The sequence below is a fragment of the Monomorium pharaonis genome, chromosome 11 (genome assembly GCF_013373865.1).
Source record: "Monomorium pharaonis isolate MP-MQ-018 chromosome 11, ASM1337386v2, whole genome shotgun sequence".
NCBI lineage: Eukaryota > Metazoa > Arthropoda > Insecta > Hymenoptera > Formicidae > Monomorium > Monomorium pharaonis.
Window position 1 is genome coordinate 12932381 of NC_050477.1, and position 18219 is coordinate 12950599.

An 18219-nucleotide genomic window follows, 5' to 3' on the forward strand; every position below is an offset into this window, starting at 1 on the left:
GCGATCGAAAACTTATGAAATAAACTGAAAATTCTTTTTTTATTTAAGAAAGAAGTTAAGACATATTTCTATATATTATTCCTACATATTATTTTGACAATTCTCGTAGCTGTAAACAAATTTATTTTGTTAGTCGCTCAATTTCAGATATATTATTTACTAATTAAGAATAAAGAAAAATTTTCGGTATATTTTACAAGTTTATTTCGATTGTAAGTATTGTTTTATAAAAAAATTTTTATTTTAATATAATTTTGCAAGAAATTTTATAATGTGCCTCTAATATTATAATCTGAGATAGTGATAAGTGTTCAGGAGGTTTAATTAGAAATACATCTCGAATTAAATACACAACTATGAATGAATACAATTCAAAATTTTTATTATATTATGATGATATACACAACTTTAAAGATAAATTAAAAGCAAATGATTCATTATCTCAAATGTTATTTAAATTCTTTATTTATTTATCTAGGCACCGTTTCTTCATCTTTAATTTTGTAGTCATAAAATTTTTCTTTCGTGTTTTCTAAATTATAAACCATTGAAATCGTTTTCACTTTCAAATGAGGAAGACGATGATTCTATTAATTCCTTAAATAGGAGAAAATTTACAATTTTTTTGTTATTTATATTTACATTGACCGTATCAATATCGACCGATATAGTGGGACAATTTTACTAAATTAAATACCTTTTGAACAGCTCAAAATTACTGTAAGCTACTTAGTTTCCTCGAACGCTATTGTCAACATTAGTGTTTATTGCACGCTTTCTGAACGCAATTATATACTTCTTTACTGTGTTAAATTAATAATCAGTTCTAGTCGTCTCCGAACCATTTTTCCTTAAAAAAGAAACATTTAACCATGTACCATTTTCATCAGTATATAAGGAATTCTCTAGTGCTCTAATTTTATTTCAAGTGGATATCGTTCTTTATCAAATTTTTAATTCGGTTAGAAAAATATATTATTTTAGAGAAAGTAATATACAAATAATAATTATTTGTAACACAAAAATTTTTATTTGTAAATATTTATTGATAATTGATACATAATGAATATATTGATGTATGTCACAGACTACATCATATAAATATTTTCAACACAACTAATTGTCAAACTAAATTTCAAGGTGTCTTTATTCAGCTTTTTTAGCATAGTTCTTGAAATTGGGAACCATGTACATAGGCCACACCAATATTGATCCGGATATACATAATAACGAGAGTATTTTTTCCTGTAACATAAAAAATCATCTTTATTACTACAAAAAACAATTAATTTATAGAAAGGTGATAATGAGGAAAAGAGCTATATATGACTAAATATGCGACAGAATAGCGTTTTCACCTCCAGTTTTCTTCTAACTTTATAAATTTGTATATTTTCATATGTAAAATCTTTCCTAAGAAAGTCATCACTCAAATTGCACTTTTTTAAAATTTAATTTTAAAGTTTTTTTGATGTTAATAAATAGGAACATAATAAATTTATAATTGCAAAGATATTGCGCACGCTTTTTAACACGTTTGGACTCAATTTTAGTATGCTTTCCGTTCAATCGATGAAGAGCACTCAACATATGCTGAGACATACAATGTATAAATAGAAAATAACGCGCTCAACACAATGACATTTTTGTTCCATTTAGACCATGGAAAAGGGTGCAATGTATAAGCATCAAAAGTATTAAAAAAAATAACAAAATTGAGAACAATAAAAAGATGATGGTCAAAGGATTAATTATAGGTAAAACAGCATTAAGAGCATCTATGTTTAAAATGTTTCAATAAATTACATTAAAAAAGTATAGGCATTTTTTTATATTATATGAATTACTAAATTTATTTTATAAGTTTGATACTGTCAATCCCCATGCCAGTTAAACTGAAAGTACAATGTCAGTCTTTAGGAACTGACACTGCCCAAACAGAAAGTTCAGTATCAGTCGCTAGAAACTAACACTGAACATATTAATATTGACATACTTTTTAATATTGCAAGTTATAAAATAAAAATAAGTTATTCAGTTTGAGAACTTATTAACAATCCTTGATTTATTCGAGATGATGCTGGCGACGCTAAATATTGTGGCCCTTTACATGATCAATATTCTGGAATCAAAATTTAACAAATCATAATTGAATAATTTTTGTTAATTTTGCATATTTAGAATTGTTTATGGTTGAAAATTTATACTTTTTTCATTCATATCAGCAAATATTTTCTATTTTAATTAAAAATAAAAGTTTTCTGAGAAAATACACAAAGTTAAAAGAAAATCTAAGGTGAGAGCGTTATATTCACCCACATTTAAGTTACATTATAATATTAATTGCAAAATTTTCTATCAATTTTACATTACATTAAATATCTTCTTCGAAACGTGTCTTCTGTTTTAACCAATTTCTCACTAATAAACCGTCGTAGTAAATTACAGAAAATTAATCCCATAGATTGTACTCTACTGAGAAAGGTTACCTGCGCGCTTTTTTCTTACGTAATTATAGAGAAAAACTCACAGCAGTGGACATTTTTACTTCGGGTGATGCGCTGACAATAGTATTAGTGTACGTCCTGGCGATAACGCCTGACAAACGAGACGTATTTTTCAATCCGTTGTAAATCGCGAACATTCTTACTCTCGTTGCTAACAGACTTCTTGAATATTATGGAATGAAGTCCTTGAAGCCGTGATTGCCGTGAGTCATAAACAGCAATAGTCGTGAAACTTTGCGACTATTGCGACCGTGTTACGTTCCTATGGCCCGGTTTCACCAACGCGAGTTAATCTAATCGGTCGATTATTTTAGATTATTCCATTGGAATTGACCAATCGTATTTGTTTTAAATAAAATTAACAAATGCGATTGGTCAATTCCAATGGAATAACCCAAAATAATCGACCAATTAGATTAACTCGCGTTGGTGAAACTGGGACTAAAGGTGTCTTTTCACACTGACGCTTGACGCTTATTTTCAGCGTCAAAAGACATCACGTAGCTAAAAATGACGAATGGATATCTTTATTTTTAGTCACGTGATGTCTTTTTACGTTGAAAATGAGCGTCAAGCGTCAGCGTGAAACGGCACCTTAAACCTTAAACTATAGATTTTTAATACTGAAGAGAAAGGGCCACCGCACAAGCCAGCACAAACTCTTCCATAAGGCCTGGTCTACAATGGATGTTGTAAGTCGTGTCGTAAGAAATCTAGCCAATCATAGTTGATCTTAGAGAAGAAAGAGAGAAGAAAAGCGAACATGATTGGTTAAATTTCTTACGATACGACTTACGACGTCCATTGTAGACCAGGTCTTACGAAAAAACTTGTGCAGTGGCTCAAAGCCGAATATTTCCGATCAGTGACGAAAATGGTCGATATGGCACTAGCAATTCCCTTTACCGCAATTATCCTAACCTACCCCTCGTAAAATGCCATAAAACGCTTGATCTATAATTTGTCTATGTTTCTACCAGCACTGATCACAGGATTAGGAATCACAACATAAGACTCTGGAATGAAGTATCCATGCATATTGACGCACTTCATGAATTAAGTAATTTAATATATGTTCTGTGGATAATTTATTCAGGATTCTTTTTGAAGCTTCAGTCAACTACCATTTCATAACATTAAACGTAGCTTAACATAGAATTCTCTCTCTTCAAAGATAAAGATGGACATTGCCAGCCCCACTCCTCAAGATCTACAGACAAAGCTCTATTTCCTAGTTGAACAGCTGCAGCACATGGCTGGAGAGTTACCGCCGAAGTATCAGATGCGGTTACCATACGAATTACTGTCAGGCTTAGCAAATTCGTTGTTAAATGATACTATCTTCGAGATAGTGAAGGGTCTCATGGAGATACAACACGTCACTGAAAAGCATCTCTTTCAGCAGCGGCTACAGCTTTTGAATCAACAAAAGATAGAGTGCCAGGAAGTGTTGTCGGCAAAAACGACGGATGAGGAGACAACCACGTTTAAAGGAGCACTAGATAAAAAGCACAGGGAAGAGTTGAAACAAATGGACATGAAATTAGTGTTGCAATTGGATCAAAAGGTAGCTGATCAGCAAAGCATATTAGAAAAGGCTGGCGTACCTGGATTTTACGTGACAAACAATCCAGTGGAAATACAGGTGCAGATGAGACTGTGTGATTTCATAATCAGGCTCAGCAAAATGGAAATACCAACTTGACACAAATATAAACTTATCTTTTGTATAATTACTATTTATTCAATAATATTTATCACTTATGGATAGCAAGTGTCATTGTTTTATTTTTATTATAATTTTATATTTAATATTTAAATTCTGAAAACTATTTTTGAAGAATGTAAAGATTTTTATTTATTAAAAGGCTCTATTTAAGTCAAGACTTTTGTACAATGTAATTGAAATGTATTCTATAAAAAGTAAACACAAGTCCAAAAAGTCAAATTTTTAGAAAATAAATTTATCTTTCAATCATTTCTTGTGTAAATATAGTAATTTTTCTTTAAACTATAATAGGTACAAGAACAAAGTTATAGACTTTAATTAATTTTGAGGATTTATTTAAAAAAGTAACTTTATTTGACTATTACACAAATTTTATTATCTACACTTGTATTTTCCACTGTTTTTTTCTTGTTTTTAAAAGAAAAATTCAAATGCAGATAAAGCTGTACGACTTCATAATAAGATTTAGCAAGATAAATATATCAATTTTTGATACAGATGTAATATTATTTATATTTATTCAGCCATATTTATCACTTATAGAATTATTATTATTATTATACATTAAATTCCAAAGACTAATTTTTAAGATTTATATATTATAAAATGTTTTATTTAAATTAAGACTGTACAATGCAATTTTATACTTGTGCAGTGTTATATTTAAAAAATATATTAATTACATATTAATTTACTCTACATTTTTTAACATAGAAAAATATTTCATAGTTACATTGATATTATTCACATAAATTGTAAAGAAAAATAAATTTTTAACAAGAAAACACAAGTTTCTAGAAAAATAAATATTTTTCTTACATTTACATATGTATACGCGCGCGCACGTGTGTGTGTGTGTGTAAATATTCTAACAAAATAACGGTAAAAATGTTTTAAATTTTAAAATAAGAAAAATTTTTTCAGCAATTCTGTTATATTAATGTAATTATATGTATATGATATATTACACATATTATGTTTAGAAATTAACTGTATCTTTAAAATAATTACTTAATCACTCAATTATATGTTATATTAGGAATTTAAAAATTTTTCAGAATATTCAGAACTTCAGAATATAAACTAAAGAATCAAATAATTGCAAATAAAGTGGTTTAAGATTTCAAAAAAATAAAATCAACTTAAAAAGTATTTTTTAATATAAAAATAAATTAGTTTCTTTTAAATGTTAAATAATACATAATATATCATTTACCCCAAATTTTACATACACACACACATATATTACGTGTTGCCTTTTCATTTTATAAAAGATAATATGTACAAGAAATAAAATGTGAAGATATTTTTTCAGTGACATATCCTTATGCATATTATTTGTGTACAAAACATGATTCAAAAGAGATCAAAATATAAGATAGTATTAATCATAGCGAAACGAGAAATTCAAAAGAACATATGTCTGATTTGTTATAATAATACACCTTGTACACTATTTTATCCAAATGTTGGCTGTGTGGATGAAACTTGATCAGTGATCGATTTAGATCGAAGAGAATCGATCTCATCCGTTTTCGCGAAACATATACGATAAATGTCATTGAACGTCAAGGCAAAATGCACTTCTAAGCCATCTCTGATATATTCAGGTAGATCGTTGAAATCTTTTTTGTTCTCGTCAGGTAAAATTATGCATTTAACATCGACTCGTTTCGCCTGCAAGTAAAAAATGTGTTTTATTAATTTTTATTAATTATTTTATACTTTAAATTACATATAAAACAAAGCAGTTATTTAATCAATATTAGATAATTATTGTTGTAGTAGATTGAGATTTAAGTAGATTTAACATAAAATTATACTTACTGCAATAACTTTCTCTTTGATACCACCGACAGGAAGTACCTTACCCATAAGACTTAATTCACCTGTCATTGCCACGTTCTGTCTAATAGCTTGATTTTTAGCCAAGGACAATAACGCAGTGGCGATTGTTACGCCTGCACTAGGCCCATCTTTTGGAGTCGCTCCTTCAGGGACGTGTATATGCAAGTGAGAATCGTACAGAAACGTATTTGAAGGCTCTTCCTGTTTCAGATAATTTCTCGCCACAGTCATCGCAATATGAATGGACTCTTTCATCACGTCACCCAAATGACCGGTGACTTCAAAGGTGCCTTCAGTCTTTTTGCCACCCGTTGGTTTTCTGATGGTGCTCTCAATAAACAGTGTGGACCCGCCCATAGCGGTCCACGCTAGGCCCATCACAACACCAGGTGGTGTGATTTCGTACATCCTGTCATGTGTAAACACAGGTTTGCCCACGAACTCCTGCAGGTTGTCCACGGTAATGTTGATCTTGTCAACTTCCTTCTTAACGACTTTAAACGCCACCTTCCTGTGCACCTTTTCTATATGTTTCTGCAAACTTCTCACTCCAGACTCTCGGCAGTAAGATTTGATCAACACCGTGAGCGCGTTGTCTTGTATGGTGATCTGTTCTTCACTGAGACCAGATTCAGTTCTAGCTTGTGGAACCAAGTATTGCTTCGCGATAGCGAGTTTCTCCTCGGCAACATAGCCGGACATGTCTATCATCTCCATACGATCTCTTAGGGGTTCCGGAATAGTATCTGTCACATTTGCTGTACAAATAAATAGTACTTTCGATAGATCTACTGGAACGTCTAAATAATGATCCAGAAAATTTGCATTTTGTTCTGGATCTAACATTTCAAGAAGAGCAGATGCTGGATCTCCTTGATGTCCTCTAAAATATAGATGATATTATATCAAATAACAAAGTCTAAAAAACAATGATTTTTTTTTTTTAAACGTTCTCTAAATGTTTTTTCAAATATTATGTAGATACTTTTTTTAAGATAATGTATATAGCTCTGAGACATTGTATATGTATATTTTTAGTATTTGGAAGTAATACATTAATTATATATAACATATATTTCCCTTTTCTCGAAAAAAATGTAAATTTATTGCGAAAAATAATACCTCAGCTAGGATTCGAACTTGGATCTCCCATCATTCCATCATGAGGGTGTCTTCCCAATTCGATTACTGAGGCATATGATATTATTCTTCGCAATACAAGTAATTTTAAAGAACATTCTTTTCGAGTCCTCATAAATTGCGCGTCGACAATCTTGTCAGTCTTGAAACACAGATACCAATTAGATATCTATCCTCAGAAGCATCTTTAAAATTTTTTCGAAAAAGAGGGGATTTTTTATATTTACAAAAATTACATACTTGCCGATCTTATCCACTTCATCTATCAAAATCAATGGATTCTCAGTTTTCGTTTTTTTCAAACATTGAATAACTTTGCCTGGCATGGCTCCCACATATGTTCTCCTGTGTCCCTTAATCTCTGCGACGTCCGTCATTCCACCGACACTAAACCTAAAATATTCTCTGTTTAAAGCACGGGAAATTGATCTGGCTATTGAAGTCTTGCCGACCCCAGGAGGCCCGTAGAAACATAATATCTTTCCTTGTGTACTACCTTTCAGTTGACTAACAGCAATAAATTCTGTAATTAAAAGCATAATATACAAATAAAAAACTTTATTATCATTTAAATATTTACATGGAACTTTTTTTTAGAATTTACCCTTAAAATTATGGTACCCATGTAATAACATAAACTACAAAAAATTTTATAATTGTAGTAAAATTAAACTATTTTATAATATAACTACATATAATATAAAATAGTTTGTCAAATTTTATTAAAAGTATAGTAAAATTATCCTATAACAATCATAATTTGAGGATAAATTCCAAATAAGAAAATTATCTCCATGTGAGCGCATTTATATGTATACCAAGTATTCTTTTCTTTATATCGTCCATTCCATAATGATCCTCGTCCAAAATTTTAATGGCATCTTGAAGATTTAAATTCTCTGTACTCGTCACACCCCACGGCATAGACGTAAGCCAGTCGAGATAATTCCTTGTAACACTATAAGATACAAAATTTATATAACATATACTACCACCATACATAATATACATATTTATTATAATATTTCATACACACTTGAATTCACTACTGTGACTTTCTAAAAAAGAAAGTTTATTTAACTCCTCTTCTAATACGTCCATAACAGATTTAGGAACTGTTTTTTGTCTTATTCTTTCCCTGTATTTTTCTTCTATTGCATCTTTGTCATCTTTTTCCAATCCTAATTCTTTCTTAATAACTTTTAATTGTTCATGAAGTATATATTTCCTATGTTGCTGCTTTACTTTCTCCTCGACTTCTCTACCAATTTTCTGCTGCAATTTACTCAATTCATATTCCTTTTTCAAAAGCGCAAGGGATAGTCTCAGTCTTTTTAAAATCTGCGAGTAAAATATGATTTTAATATTTTTCATGCATACGTATGAGATTTTGAGATATAATAATATTTACATCCATTTCTTCTAAAACTTGCTGCAATTCCTGCGCGTCGGCTCCAGTTAAAGCGGCACCTAAATCACTGAGATAAACCGGATTATCCACAACTCTTTGTCCTTGATGCAGCATTTGTTGCAGAGATTCACGATACAAAGGATTCATACTGATTATGTCTCGGATCGTTTTGATAAGCTCTTGCGTCAGTGCCTATTTAGAAAATATTTTTAACATTAAAATTACTAAAGTTATATTTTTAAAGAAAATTATATGTATGTATAAAAATAAATTTTTTTTAATTCCAGAAATTACTATATATTAATCACAAACTTATTTTAAAAAATTAATTAAGTTTTTATGTTATAAAAAGTTTGGAGAACTTCTTTAATGCTTTCGTAAATTAAATAACAAAACATTATTTTCAATATAATCTTACGAATCTTCTTAATAATCTTTCTAATATTTTATACATCACCTTAATCTCTTCAGTTTGCTTAAACTTTTCATGTGTAACATTTACAACTTCCACCATTAGTATAGGTTGACTACCAGACTCTGGAATCGATGAATCTAATGGTTTTTCCGTAATCTTCTCCGTTGAATCTTTCGGCGGTTTTATTTCGACGGTAGGGTTCGTATCACTGATCTTTTCTGTTTTCTCTATTCGCTCTGAAATTCTATTTTCTGCCTTTTTACGCAATGATCTTCGGTTTGTCTTGCCACTGGTCATTGTGTCGTCTACAGGAACGGTAATTGTAGTATTTAATAGTGGAAACGTCAGTTTCATCTCTGTATAAAGTAGGCAGTACAGAAACAGAGAAACAGAGCTAAGTCGAAGAAGAAAACTTCAATCAATTTACGAAACATTAACCCCTTACGAAGCTGACAGTGAAACCATTAATTATAAATCTTCAATTATTATTAAAATAAACTTTGTATTCATTCTTATACGAGTTATGTTATCATGGTTTCTCGACATTAATTAATGTCTTTCAGTCAATGTAAATTAAAAGAAATCTCACAGATCCAATATTAGTACTGTATTATCAGCTCTAAAGGGTTGAATTTCTATAAAATGCGATTTTATTGTAATATAAAAGTATGGCAAATAAATATATTCCTTACCATGTTCCACTTTTGAATTAACATCTTCGAAAATTTGGTTAATAATTTTTATTCTCCTGTGTGCCATAATTACTAATCTTAATCGGTTTCCTAGGTCCTGTACCTCGTGTACTTGGGCAAAAGTTCCAATTGGATAAATCTCATCCAAGCTTTGAACAACTTCAGCTTCATTCCTGCATAAATGTTACAAATTAAAATTATGTTATTATTTTCATTATATATACTATTTGTGTAATTATTAATTTTGACGTAATTCAGTCAATATTCAGTTAACAAACAAGAAATAAATCAGTTAATAAACAAATAAAAATATCATAATTTTTATTTTCAAGTAAAAAATAATATTTTAATTAAATGTTTATAAAAATTAGATCTAAAAATTAGATCTAAAAATATAAATTATAACTTACAATAAATTACTTTATTTTTTAAAATAGTCATTTACTGGTAATTTTTTAGTGACTGGTGAGATAAATGCTAGATAATGCTAGAAAATACTATAGAATAATCTGAAAGGACTTACTCTTCAGTCTTCTTTAAGAAAACACCTACGTAAGGCTGATTTAATTTTATTTTTCTACGTATCAAATCTATCAAAACTGGATTGCTGATCTCAATCAGCTTAATAAATCTAGGAAAAACTGGATTTCTATTGATAGCAATGACTGGTACATGAGGCCATACTTCAGGCACCACTACGGTCGCGGGCAGGGAGGCTGGATAATCTCCGGATTGTTCTCCGTTACCATCACTAAACACATAAAACAAAGATATTATATTTTTTCTGAAGTAATGTAGATACAACATATTTTATTTTATAAGATATAATATTTATAATAACATAGAATATTGAGAATAATATAGATAAAAACATAGAAAAGATAGATACAACTAATTCTTCTTAAAGTACAAAGTAAATATGTTGCAAAAAAAGCGAATTTATTGAAGATATATTACACATATTTCTCTTCTTCTTTATAAATAATAAAAAAATTACAAATTGCTCCATATTGTGTTTGAAAGTAATATAAAAAAATTTACAACATTTTTTGTAGCTGAATCAATAATCATTTCGATAAGAAGTAGAAATGTGCTTTAATGGAAATAAAATTAAGAAATAATGATAAAAAATATTATAAATATTCAGGATAATTTATACACAGTATCATTGTGATGTAGAAATTAGTTGTTCCGTAATTAAACAAAATTTGTTCATTTATAGAACCAAACTTAAAATTGTAGTAAAACTTTGCATAAATTATCTTGAATATTTAACTCTTTAAGCAACACATTTTCTCTACTTGATGTACTTTTATATAATCTTATATTTTTATGTTTTTTAAGTCACTGATTACAAAATTGAAATCAGACTTCAAAAATAACAGATTCAATATGACTGCTATATAAGAATAAATTAATGTAAGTCTTAAAAAATATAAATCAAATATATGATACAAAAATTTTTTAAACTATTAATTACAACTTTAATGTCAAAACAAAATTATAAAATCTTTTTATCTTTTTTATGAGACTTTCTGACTAACAATTTAACAATGTGGAATGTTTCAGTCAATCACTTTTGGAAAGCTTCCATTTCTCAATTACTTAAGCAATTCTTATGAAAATTGGAATTATGAGGGCTGATTGTTCCAATTTATTTGGAAATTTTACCTAACAGATGCCTATTATTTGTTTTTATTTATTTATAAAGAAAAATAAAAACAGATACATGTACCTGATAGGTAAGTTTACCAAGAAGTTGAAATAATTGACCCTTAAGAAAGATTAAAAGTTTTATATGGTACCATTATTAATAATAGTAAGCATTGTTAAAACTGTTTTATGAGCACTCAAAGTTGTTAATTTTGTTGATGTATGCTTAGAATTATCTTCAGTATGTCATTCTTTCACTTTTCAATTGTTATTTATTTGTACTAAAATAATTTTCTAACAAGCTCTTCTTGAAAAAAAAAATTCTGGTAAATATAAACTTCTGGAAGAATATATGAAACGTTCAATAAAAAAAGGAATTGAATAAAATAAGACAAATAAGTCAATTTAACAGTCAATAATTTATCTCATAAGACAAATAGCTGGTTTAGTAGCTTTACCTTAGTGTAGTTTATTATTGAAAGGATTATTAAATATTAATACATTTTAGGTGATACATTCTTAAGTTTGCAAATTAAATTATTTATATAAATCATGTATATAAATTAAGAAAAGAAAATTATTCAGTTTGAAAGACTCAAGCAAGTTAATAAATAAAATCAATATATAAAACTAATCAAATCGATTAAAATAAATATATAAATACTTTAAATGAAATAAATAAATAATGAATGAATAAATAGATAAAAATAAATATTCAATTTACCTCGGAGGATCTTTATCGGAGTATCTCTTAGCTGAAAAAAATCTCACCGTCGTTACCGTCGTGGAGTGAATTTGAGCGATCCTCGGTAATCCTGACTTGTGAAACAGATATTCCCCTCGCATCGGTCGTAGCCTCGCACAAACTGATGATGACGATGCATGATGATCCGAGACCGACCGGTTTCCGCGGAACGAACGCACGATTGCGCCGCGCTGCCGTAAAATCAGTGGCAGCTTAGCGTTCATGGCCGTCACAAGTCGCATGGTCCTCCGAACCCGTCGCAAATGTTCATAAACTCTATTTTGTCTTGCTGTTTTCGCGAAAATTGTTCGCCAAAAAGAAGAGGACGAGAAGTTGAGGTTACGTTACAAGGCAACCTTGCAACTCGACATGGACTTGCATGGATTGGAGTTGACTGGCACTGGAGTGAACTGAGCAGTTCTAGCAGGTTCTCTATACATCTATGCCCCAATTCAATTCGATATGAAGATTTAAAGCGCCACCATGCGCCAATTTTAAAGATACAGTGCGTTACTATCAAACTTTAAAAACGTTTTTGAAACGTCAGCTCATATTTTCTCAACTGATTTTTATCGTTAAAAGTGCGTTGAGAATATTAGGTCTTGGCAAATAAATTTTAGCAACGAAACCAGTTTTTATTATGCATAAAGAAATTCAAGTCCGTGATAACGAAAACTGAGATTAATTTTTTTCGTTTTTCCATTTTCTTTGTCAATCATAAAGGATCAAAATTGTGATCAATAATTGAGTCATGTAATATTTCACGTATTTTCAATTTTTTAAGAATTACTTTGTAATAATACCCCCAAGGACTTTAATTAATTTTTATATTTTTTTACTTTGACTTTTTTATTTTACGCATAGCATAAAATTACACTGTAATTAAAGATTTAAATATTATTATAAATTTAATTATTGTTACATAATATATTAATATAATTGGAATATGTTAATAACAATATTACTTTAATTTATAGTATATATATAAATAATTTAAATTATTATAACAAAAGTTTAATAATTTAAATATAATTAGAACTTTTTAAAAATTTAATTTAATTAAGTTAATTACATTAATATATATGTAATTATAATTATATTAATTAGTGATATGTTAATATATAAATATGATTTCTTATTATTAATAAATATGTATTGATTAAATTATTAATAAGATTAATTTTTATGCAGTACAAAATGGAATTATATACATGTAATTTAACTGTCAATTCAATTGGGAAGAGAATTTGGAATTTATATTATAAAAATAATAATTTCTTATTTTAAAGTTTAAAATTTAAGATATGAAAAATTTATATAAAATAATTTTACATTGAGCAGAGCTTATTTAACTACAACCTCTGTTGCTTGTTTACATTCCTAATTGCTATTATAATTTTTGTAATTTTATAAAATGTTATAAGAATTTTTTTTAATGCGATAGAAACATATTTTAAATAATTTTTTAAATTTTGTACAGACATAAGACAACTTCCTCTTTGCTAAATCATGGATAAAAATGCCTGTGATGGACAAATAAATAAAAAACTCTTTACTACACAACCTCCAAGTAACAATCACTTAAACTATAAGATACCTCAATCTGTTGCAACAAAACTGAAAGATAATGAGAAAAATAATGATAGCAATATTTTTGATTACAAAAATATTTTGCTTAAAATGACAGGTAAATTATTATATTATTAAAATTATATATATTTTTTTTATTATAAATAATATTCGGTGAAATATACAAAAATAAACATTTTTCTATGAAAATATTTTTATTTCTAAAATGTTTAATATTGATTGACTAAAATTACATAACATTAAACAAATATAATTTTCTTAAAGAATCTTATATAGTTTTATCAACACAACCATGTTCTTCTCATTATTCGGTAATAATTTTTATAAAGTCTAATAACTATTATATCTTCAATAGAAAATAAAATTTTTTAATTAAAATTAAAATTTTATGTTATTAAAAATATTATTAATATTATTATGCTTAACATAATAAAAACAATTATTATGCTTAGATGCCTATTATAATATTTAAATAAAAATATATGTTTCTGATTATCAAATTCTTTAAGTCTTTATAGTTACTACCCGCAACTTTTTTTTAAAGTTTTAAATAATCGTTTAAAATAAAGAACTACAGTTTTTTCTATAATTCGATTTGACATTTCAATATTTTTTTACCGTTATATGCAATGTATTATATACATATAACAGTAAAATAAAATATTTAAAAAATTGTTTTTTCTTTTGACTCTTTTTTAGGCCAGTCAAAAACAATCAATTTACTTTAATTTTGAAAGTTTTTATATTTAAAAAAATAATTGAATAAGTTATGAAAATAATTAAATCTCATACAACTGTCTCCAAGGTTGAGAGAACATGCTCAAAATCGCAACAAATTTAATTTCACTTTAGTTTAATTTAAAAATTCCGAAATTTTGTTAACTTAGAAGAATGTTTGTTGAAGTACTTTGCACAATTGATTAGATTTGCAACCGATTTAAAGGAAACAAAGAATTTTATTAATAATTAAATTAACGTTTTGTTAATAACTTAGAAAAAAAATTGGGAAAATTCTGTAATGTAATACATATATAAGCTTTGTAATCTTTTTTATCCCCGGGAAGTTAATTTTATTTCTATAAACAATACAAAATTCTTTTTTCTTAATGTAACTCGATTTAAAAAATTCCGGAAGTTTTCAAAATGAGTTGTAAATATAAAATACATTGTATTGCATTTTGTATTATGTTTGCAACCTCATAGAAAGTCGGAAACCTTGTCAAATTAACAATAATAGAGATTTTGCATTTTTTCGTATTAAAAAATATTGTGAAAGTTTTGCAAATTTATTAAAATATTTGAAATACCTCCTTTTATTTGATACTAATGTTTCTTTGTGTATGATTGTTATTTCTGTACAGGAGAAATAAGTTCAGGTTTTATACACAGAAATAATTTAACGCAAAAACAGCCTAATATCAATTCTATAGAGGACACAGAAGATGATGATGAAAAGTTTATCTTAGACATGAAAATAATAATTGATAAAAATTGTAACATGTAATGTTAATTAATTTGTGCATAGAGATAATTATTGTGTTTTTTTATTAAAATCGATATCTTTTTTACGATCAGGCAGAATAAGGAGAATTTCGGCATAAGGGATTTGCAAAGTAAATCATATTTATTGAGAAAAAAGAAATGTGCATTCAGCAATGAGGATCAAAATTTGATAAAACGATTTAAAAAGTCTCTAGATGAAAACAAGGCTTCGTGCGGAGCTCCGAAAAAGTTGCAACAGTCTGAGCAACAAATTGATACTGTCGATGATAATAATTGTTCGACAACCTTACAGATTACCCCAACTACCATTAAGTATAATGGTACTGATACGAACTTCAGGTACATTTTTCTTTGGATTATTTGACACAAATTGTTTATGTGTGTATATAACTAAATAATATATATTAATTAATTAAATCAATTAAATTACAGGTAATTATTTACCTATACGGAGCCACCTTCGATTTCAATATCTTTTACATATGTTATCAGGGACATGACCCTGAGTAACTTTTCCTTATAACTTAATCGTGAAGGACATTGAAATCGGAGGTGGCTCCGTATAGGTAAATAATTATCAAATTACATTATAAAGTATTGGCTAACTAGTATCCCTGCATAAAACGCCGGATTGAAAAGAATTAAAAAATATATATTGACATTTTGCAGAATTCAGAAGGTATTAAATCAGATTTAATTAAATATCTTCTGAATTCTGTTTTTTGAGGATTTAATTCATTTGAAATATTAACTCTCGCGTTTAAAAGAATTAATTTGACTTTAAACATTCTTCGCATTCAATCGTAATAAAAAGCATTCAAATAAATGCAAATCCTCGCATTAAAAAAGATTTACTTCTTCTGCTAATTATTATCGGATTCAGAGGCATATATACAAGAGTTCATGCAGGTTCCAATCTCAATATCGCACTGAAAAGTATTGGCTATGATCCAATCCGAGATTTTTGCAAAGAATTCACGATAAAATCTTGTGAATGCGAAACATTATTTTTGAATAAGACATTTTATGTAGGGATACGTTTTGATCCTGGATTTGAACTATCTTCATTAGTAAAAATTTGTAAAATTTAACGGAATAATAATATGTTAAAGTTGACATGATAAATTAATCTTTAAGATATTCATGGTGGATACTTGTAGATGGAAAGTCATGCTACATGTCTTAGACTGTCTTAGAGTAAAATGTTCAGAAATGTGCAATTATCAAGTAATAAAAACATTGCGTAATGTCAAGAGATTTAAGATATTTTAGAAATTATTAATTTAAAATATGAAGTTAAACACATTATGAAATATTATGAAATATTATGAAACTCTTTTTCAGAGAATGTATTATTTTCAGATGTAATACCAATGAATTACTTTTCCGAATAGCTGCGAAAGATCAGAGAAATAACCAATGGATAACACCGGACAAAGAAAAAACTATTACTGAAATAGAAATCGAACAGTTAACTTATCACGAGATGCAATATTTTACACCTCCTCAGAAAGATGACTTATAATTCTAAAATGACATATATATAAATTTTATTATTTATTATATTATGCTATAATAATTTATAGCGTTAAATTTATGTATATCAGTTATATTTATTATAAGATCTTATCTTTATAACTTAAATACATAAGTTATAAGTTCTTTAAAATTTTTTTGAAATTTTTATTTTATTATCAATCTGAAATTAAATAATGAAGAAAAATTAAATAATTTAATTTATCCGTAATAAAATTTTTTTAAAGAATTCTTTATATAATTTTTTAGAATCTCTATTAATTTTAGAATTTTGTATGAATTTTTATATAATTTTATATTTTTTTATAAAAAAGTTCCAGATTTTTAAATATAATTTGGGATATTTTTTTAAAGTACTGAATAAAAAAAAGTTTTTTAAATTAATTAATTAATTATATCATGCAAAAATAATTTTGCTTTGTAAAAGCTGCCTAATGCAATTGATCAATCAAAAAATTCAAAACCCAATCTAAAATTTACATTTTTTTAAAGTTATATATGTATCTAAATTTTAAACTATTGAGAAAGATTGTTAAGATTCCTTATTTTATAATTTCTGAAGCAATTTCTAAAACCTGAAAAAATATTCTAAGATTTTTAAAATTTAATTCTAATACTATTTTTTGAAAGAAAAACTTATATAATTTAAAAAGATTAAGGCTATTCATAGTTAAATCTTATATTTAAGATTATCTTAACTACTATAAATATCGGTGTAAGATATTTTTTCAAAGAATCTTATTTAAAATACAAAAATTGTTTACAAATACTATGGTATTTATAAGATTTTTTTCCCAGATATAACATTAAATAAGGCGAGGTTTTTAATTCATCGATTGATTAATCGATAAATTAAGAGACTTGCCTATATATTTTGAAAATTTAAATATTTCCGTGAGACAATGGTTGCGTTCAGAAAACACAAGTGATCAGTGAGCGATCAGTGATTATTGGCCCTTACTGTTAAATCTCTAAATTTGGACCAATTATATTAGCGAATTACTCAACTGTTGTACAACTGTTGAGTGTCCTGAACGCAACCACTGACAAAGGGTGCATGGGTGCAATGGTTGCGTTCAGAAAGGTGATCAGTGAGCGGTCAGTGATTATTGGTCCTTACTGTTAGATCTCTAAATTTAAACCAATTATATCAGCGAATCAACTGTTTACAATTTGTACAATTCTTTATTCTGATTGGTCCATCAAATGCTTTGCAGCATTTTATGGTAGAGTAAGCCCGGATCTACAATAGGTGTAGTAAGTCTTATGCCATAAGAAACTGACCAATTATAATTGAATGTGAGAAGAATAAGCGAATATAATAGGTTAATTCCTTAGGGCTTGCTACACCTATTGTAGATCCGGCCTAATAAAATCGCACCCAAGGCTGCGTTCATTTCTATCTACTAGTTTACACCGAGCACTTGGTACGCGTATCAAGTAGTGAATT

The 18219-nt window shown here is 27.8% G+C and overlaps 3 protein-coding genes across 7 annotated transcripts; 2 read left to right on the forward strand and 1 right to left on the reverse strand.

Moving 5' to 3' along the window:
- Positions 1–3361: 3361 nt before the first annotated feature.
- LOC105833792 (gonadal protein gdl) lies at positions 3362–4737 on the forward strand. The gene is made up of 2 exons (XM_012675784.3): positions 3362–3567; positions 3682–4737. Exon 2 carries the CDS (start codon positions 3688–3690, stop codon positions 4210–4212), a length of 525 nt encoding a protein of 174 aa, XP_012531238.1. The 5' UTR covers positions 3362–3567; positions 3682–3687; the 3' UTR covers positions 4213–4737.
- An 805-nt stretch (positions 4738–5542) lies between these two features.
- Positions 5543–12540, reverse strand: LOC105833796 (lon protease homolog, mitochondrial). Of its 3 annotated transcripts, none has more exons than XM_012675791.3 (10): positions 12120–12540; positions 10266–10493; positions 9743–9915; positions 9093–9406; positions 8636–8827; positions 8261–8565; positions 8043–8182; positions 7465–7747; positions 6064–6967; positions 5543–5913 (listed from the first exon to the last, which is right to left on the reverse strand). In XM_012675791.3, the coding sequence occupies exons 1-10, from the start codon at positions 12380–12382 to the stop codon at positions 5695–5697; spliced, it is 3021 nt and encodes a 1006-aa protein (XP_012531245.1). In that variant the 5' UTR covers positions 12383–12540; the 3' UTR covers positions 5543–5694. The 3 variants fall into 3 exon arrangements, with proteins under 3 accessions (XP_012531245.1, XP_012531246.1, XP_028047080.1); XM_012675792.3 differs by having other exon boundaries at positions 9093–9355; positions 12120–12539; XM_028191279.1 differs by having other exon boundaries at positions 12167–12302.
- On the forward strand, positions 12430–16847 carry LOC105833797. Of its 3 annotated transcripts, none has more exons than XM_012675793.3 (5): positions 12430–12567; positions 13621–13827; positions 15092–15230; positions 15306–15572; positions 16596–16846. In XM_012675793.3, exons 2-5 carry the CDS (start codon positions 13650–13652, stop codon positions 16756–16758), a joined length of 747 nt encoding a protein of 248 aa, XP_012531247.1. In that variant the 5' UTR covers positions 12430–12567; positions 13621–13649; the 3' UTR covers positions 16759–16846. The 3 variants fall into 3 exon arrangements, with proteins under 3 accessions (XP_012531247.1, XP_012531248.1, XP_036149713.1); XM_012675794.3 differs by lacking the exon at positions 12430–12567 and adding an exon at positions 12568–12645 and having other exon boundaries at positions 16596–16847; XM_036293820.1 differs by lacking the exon at positions 12430–12567 and adding an exon at positions 12725–12893 and having other exon boundaries at positions 16596–16847.
- Positions 16848–18219: the final 1372 nt, after the last annotated feature.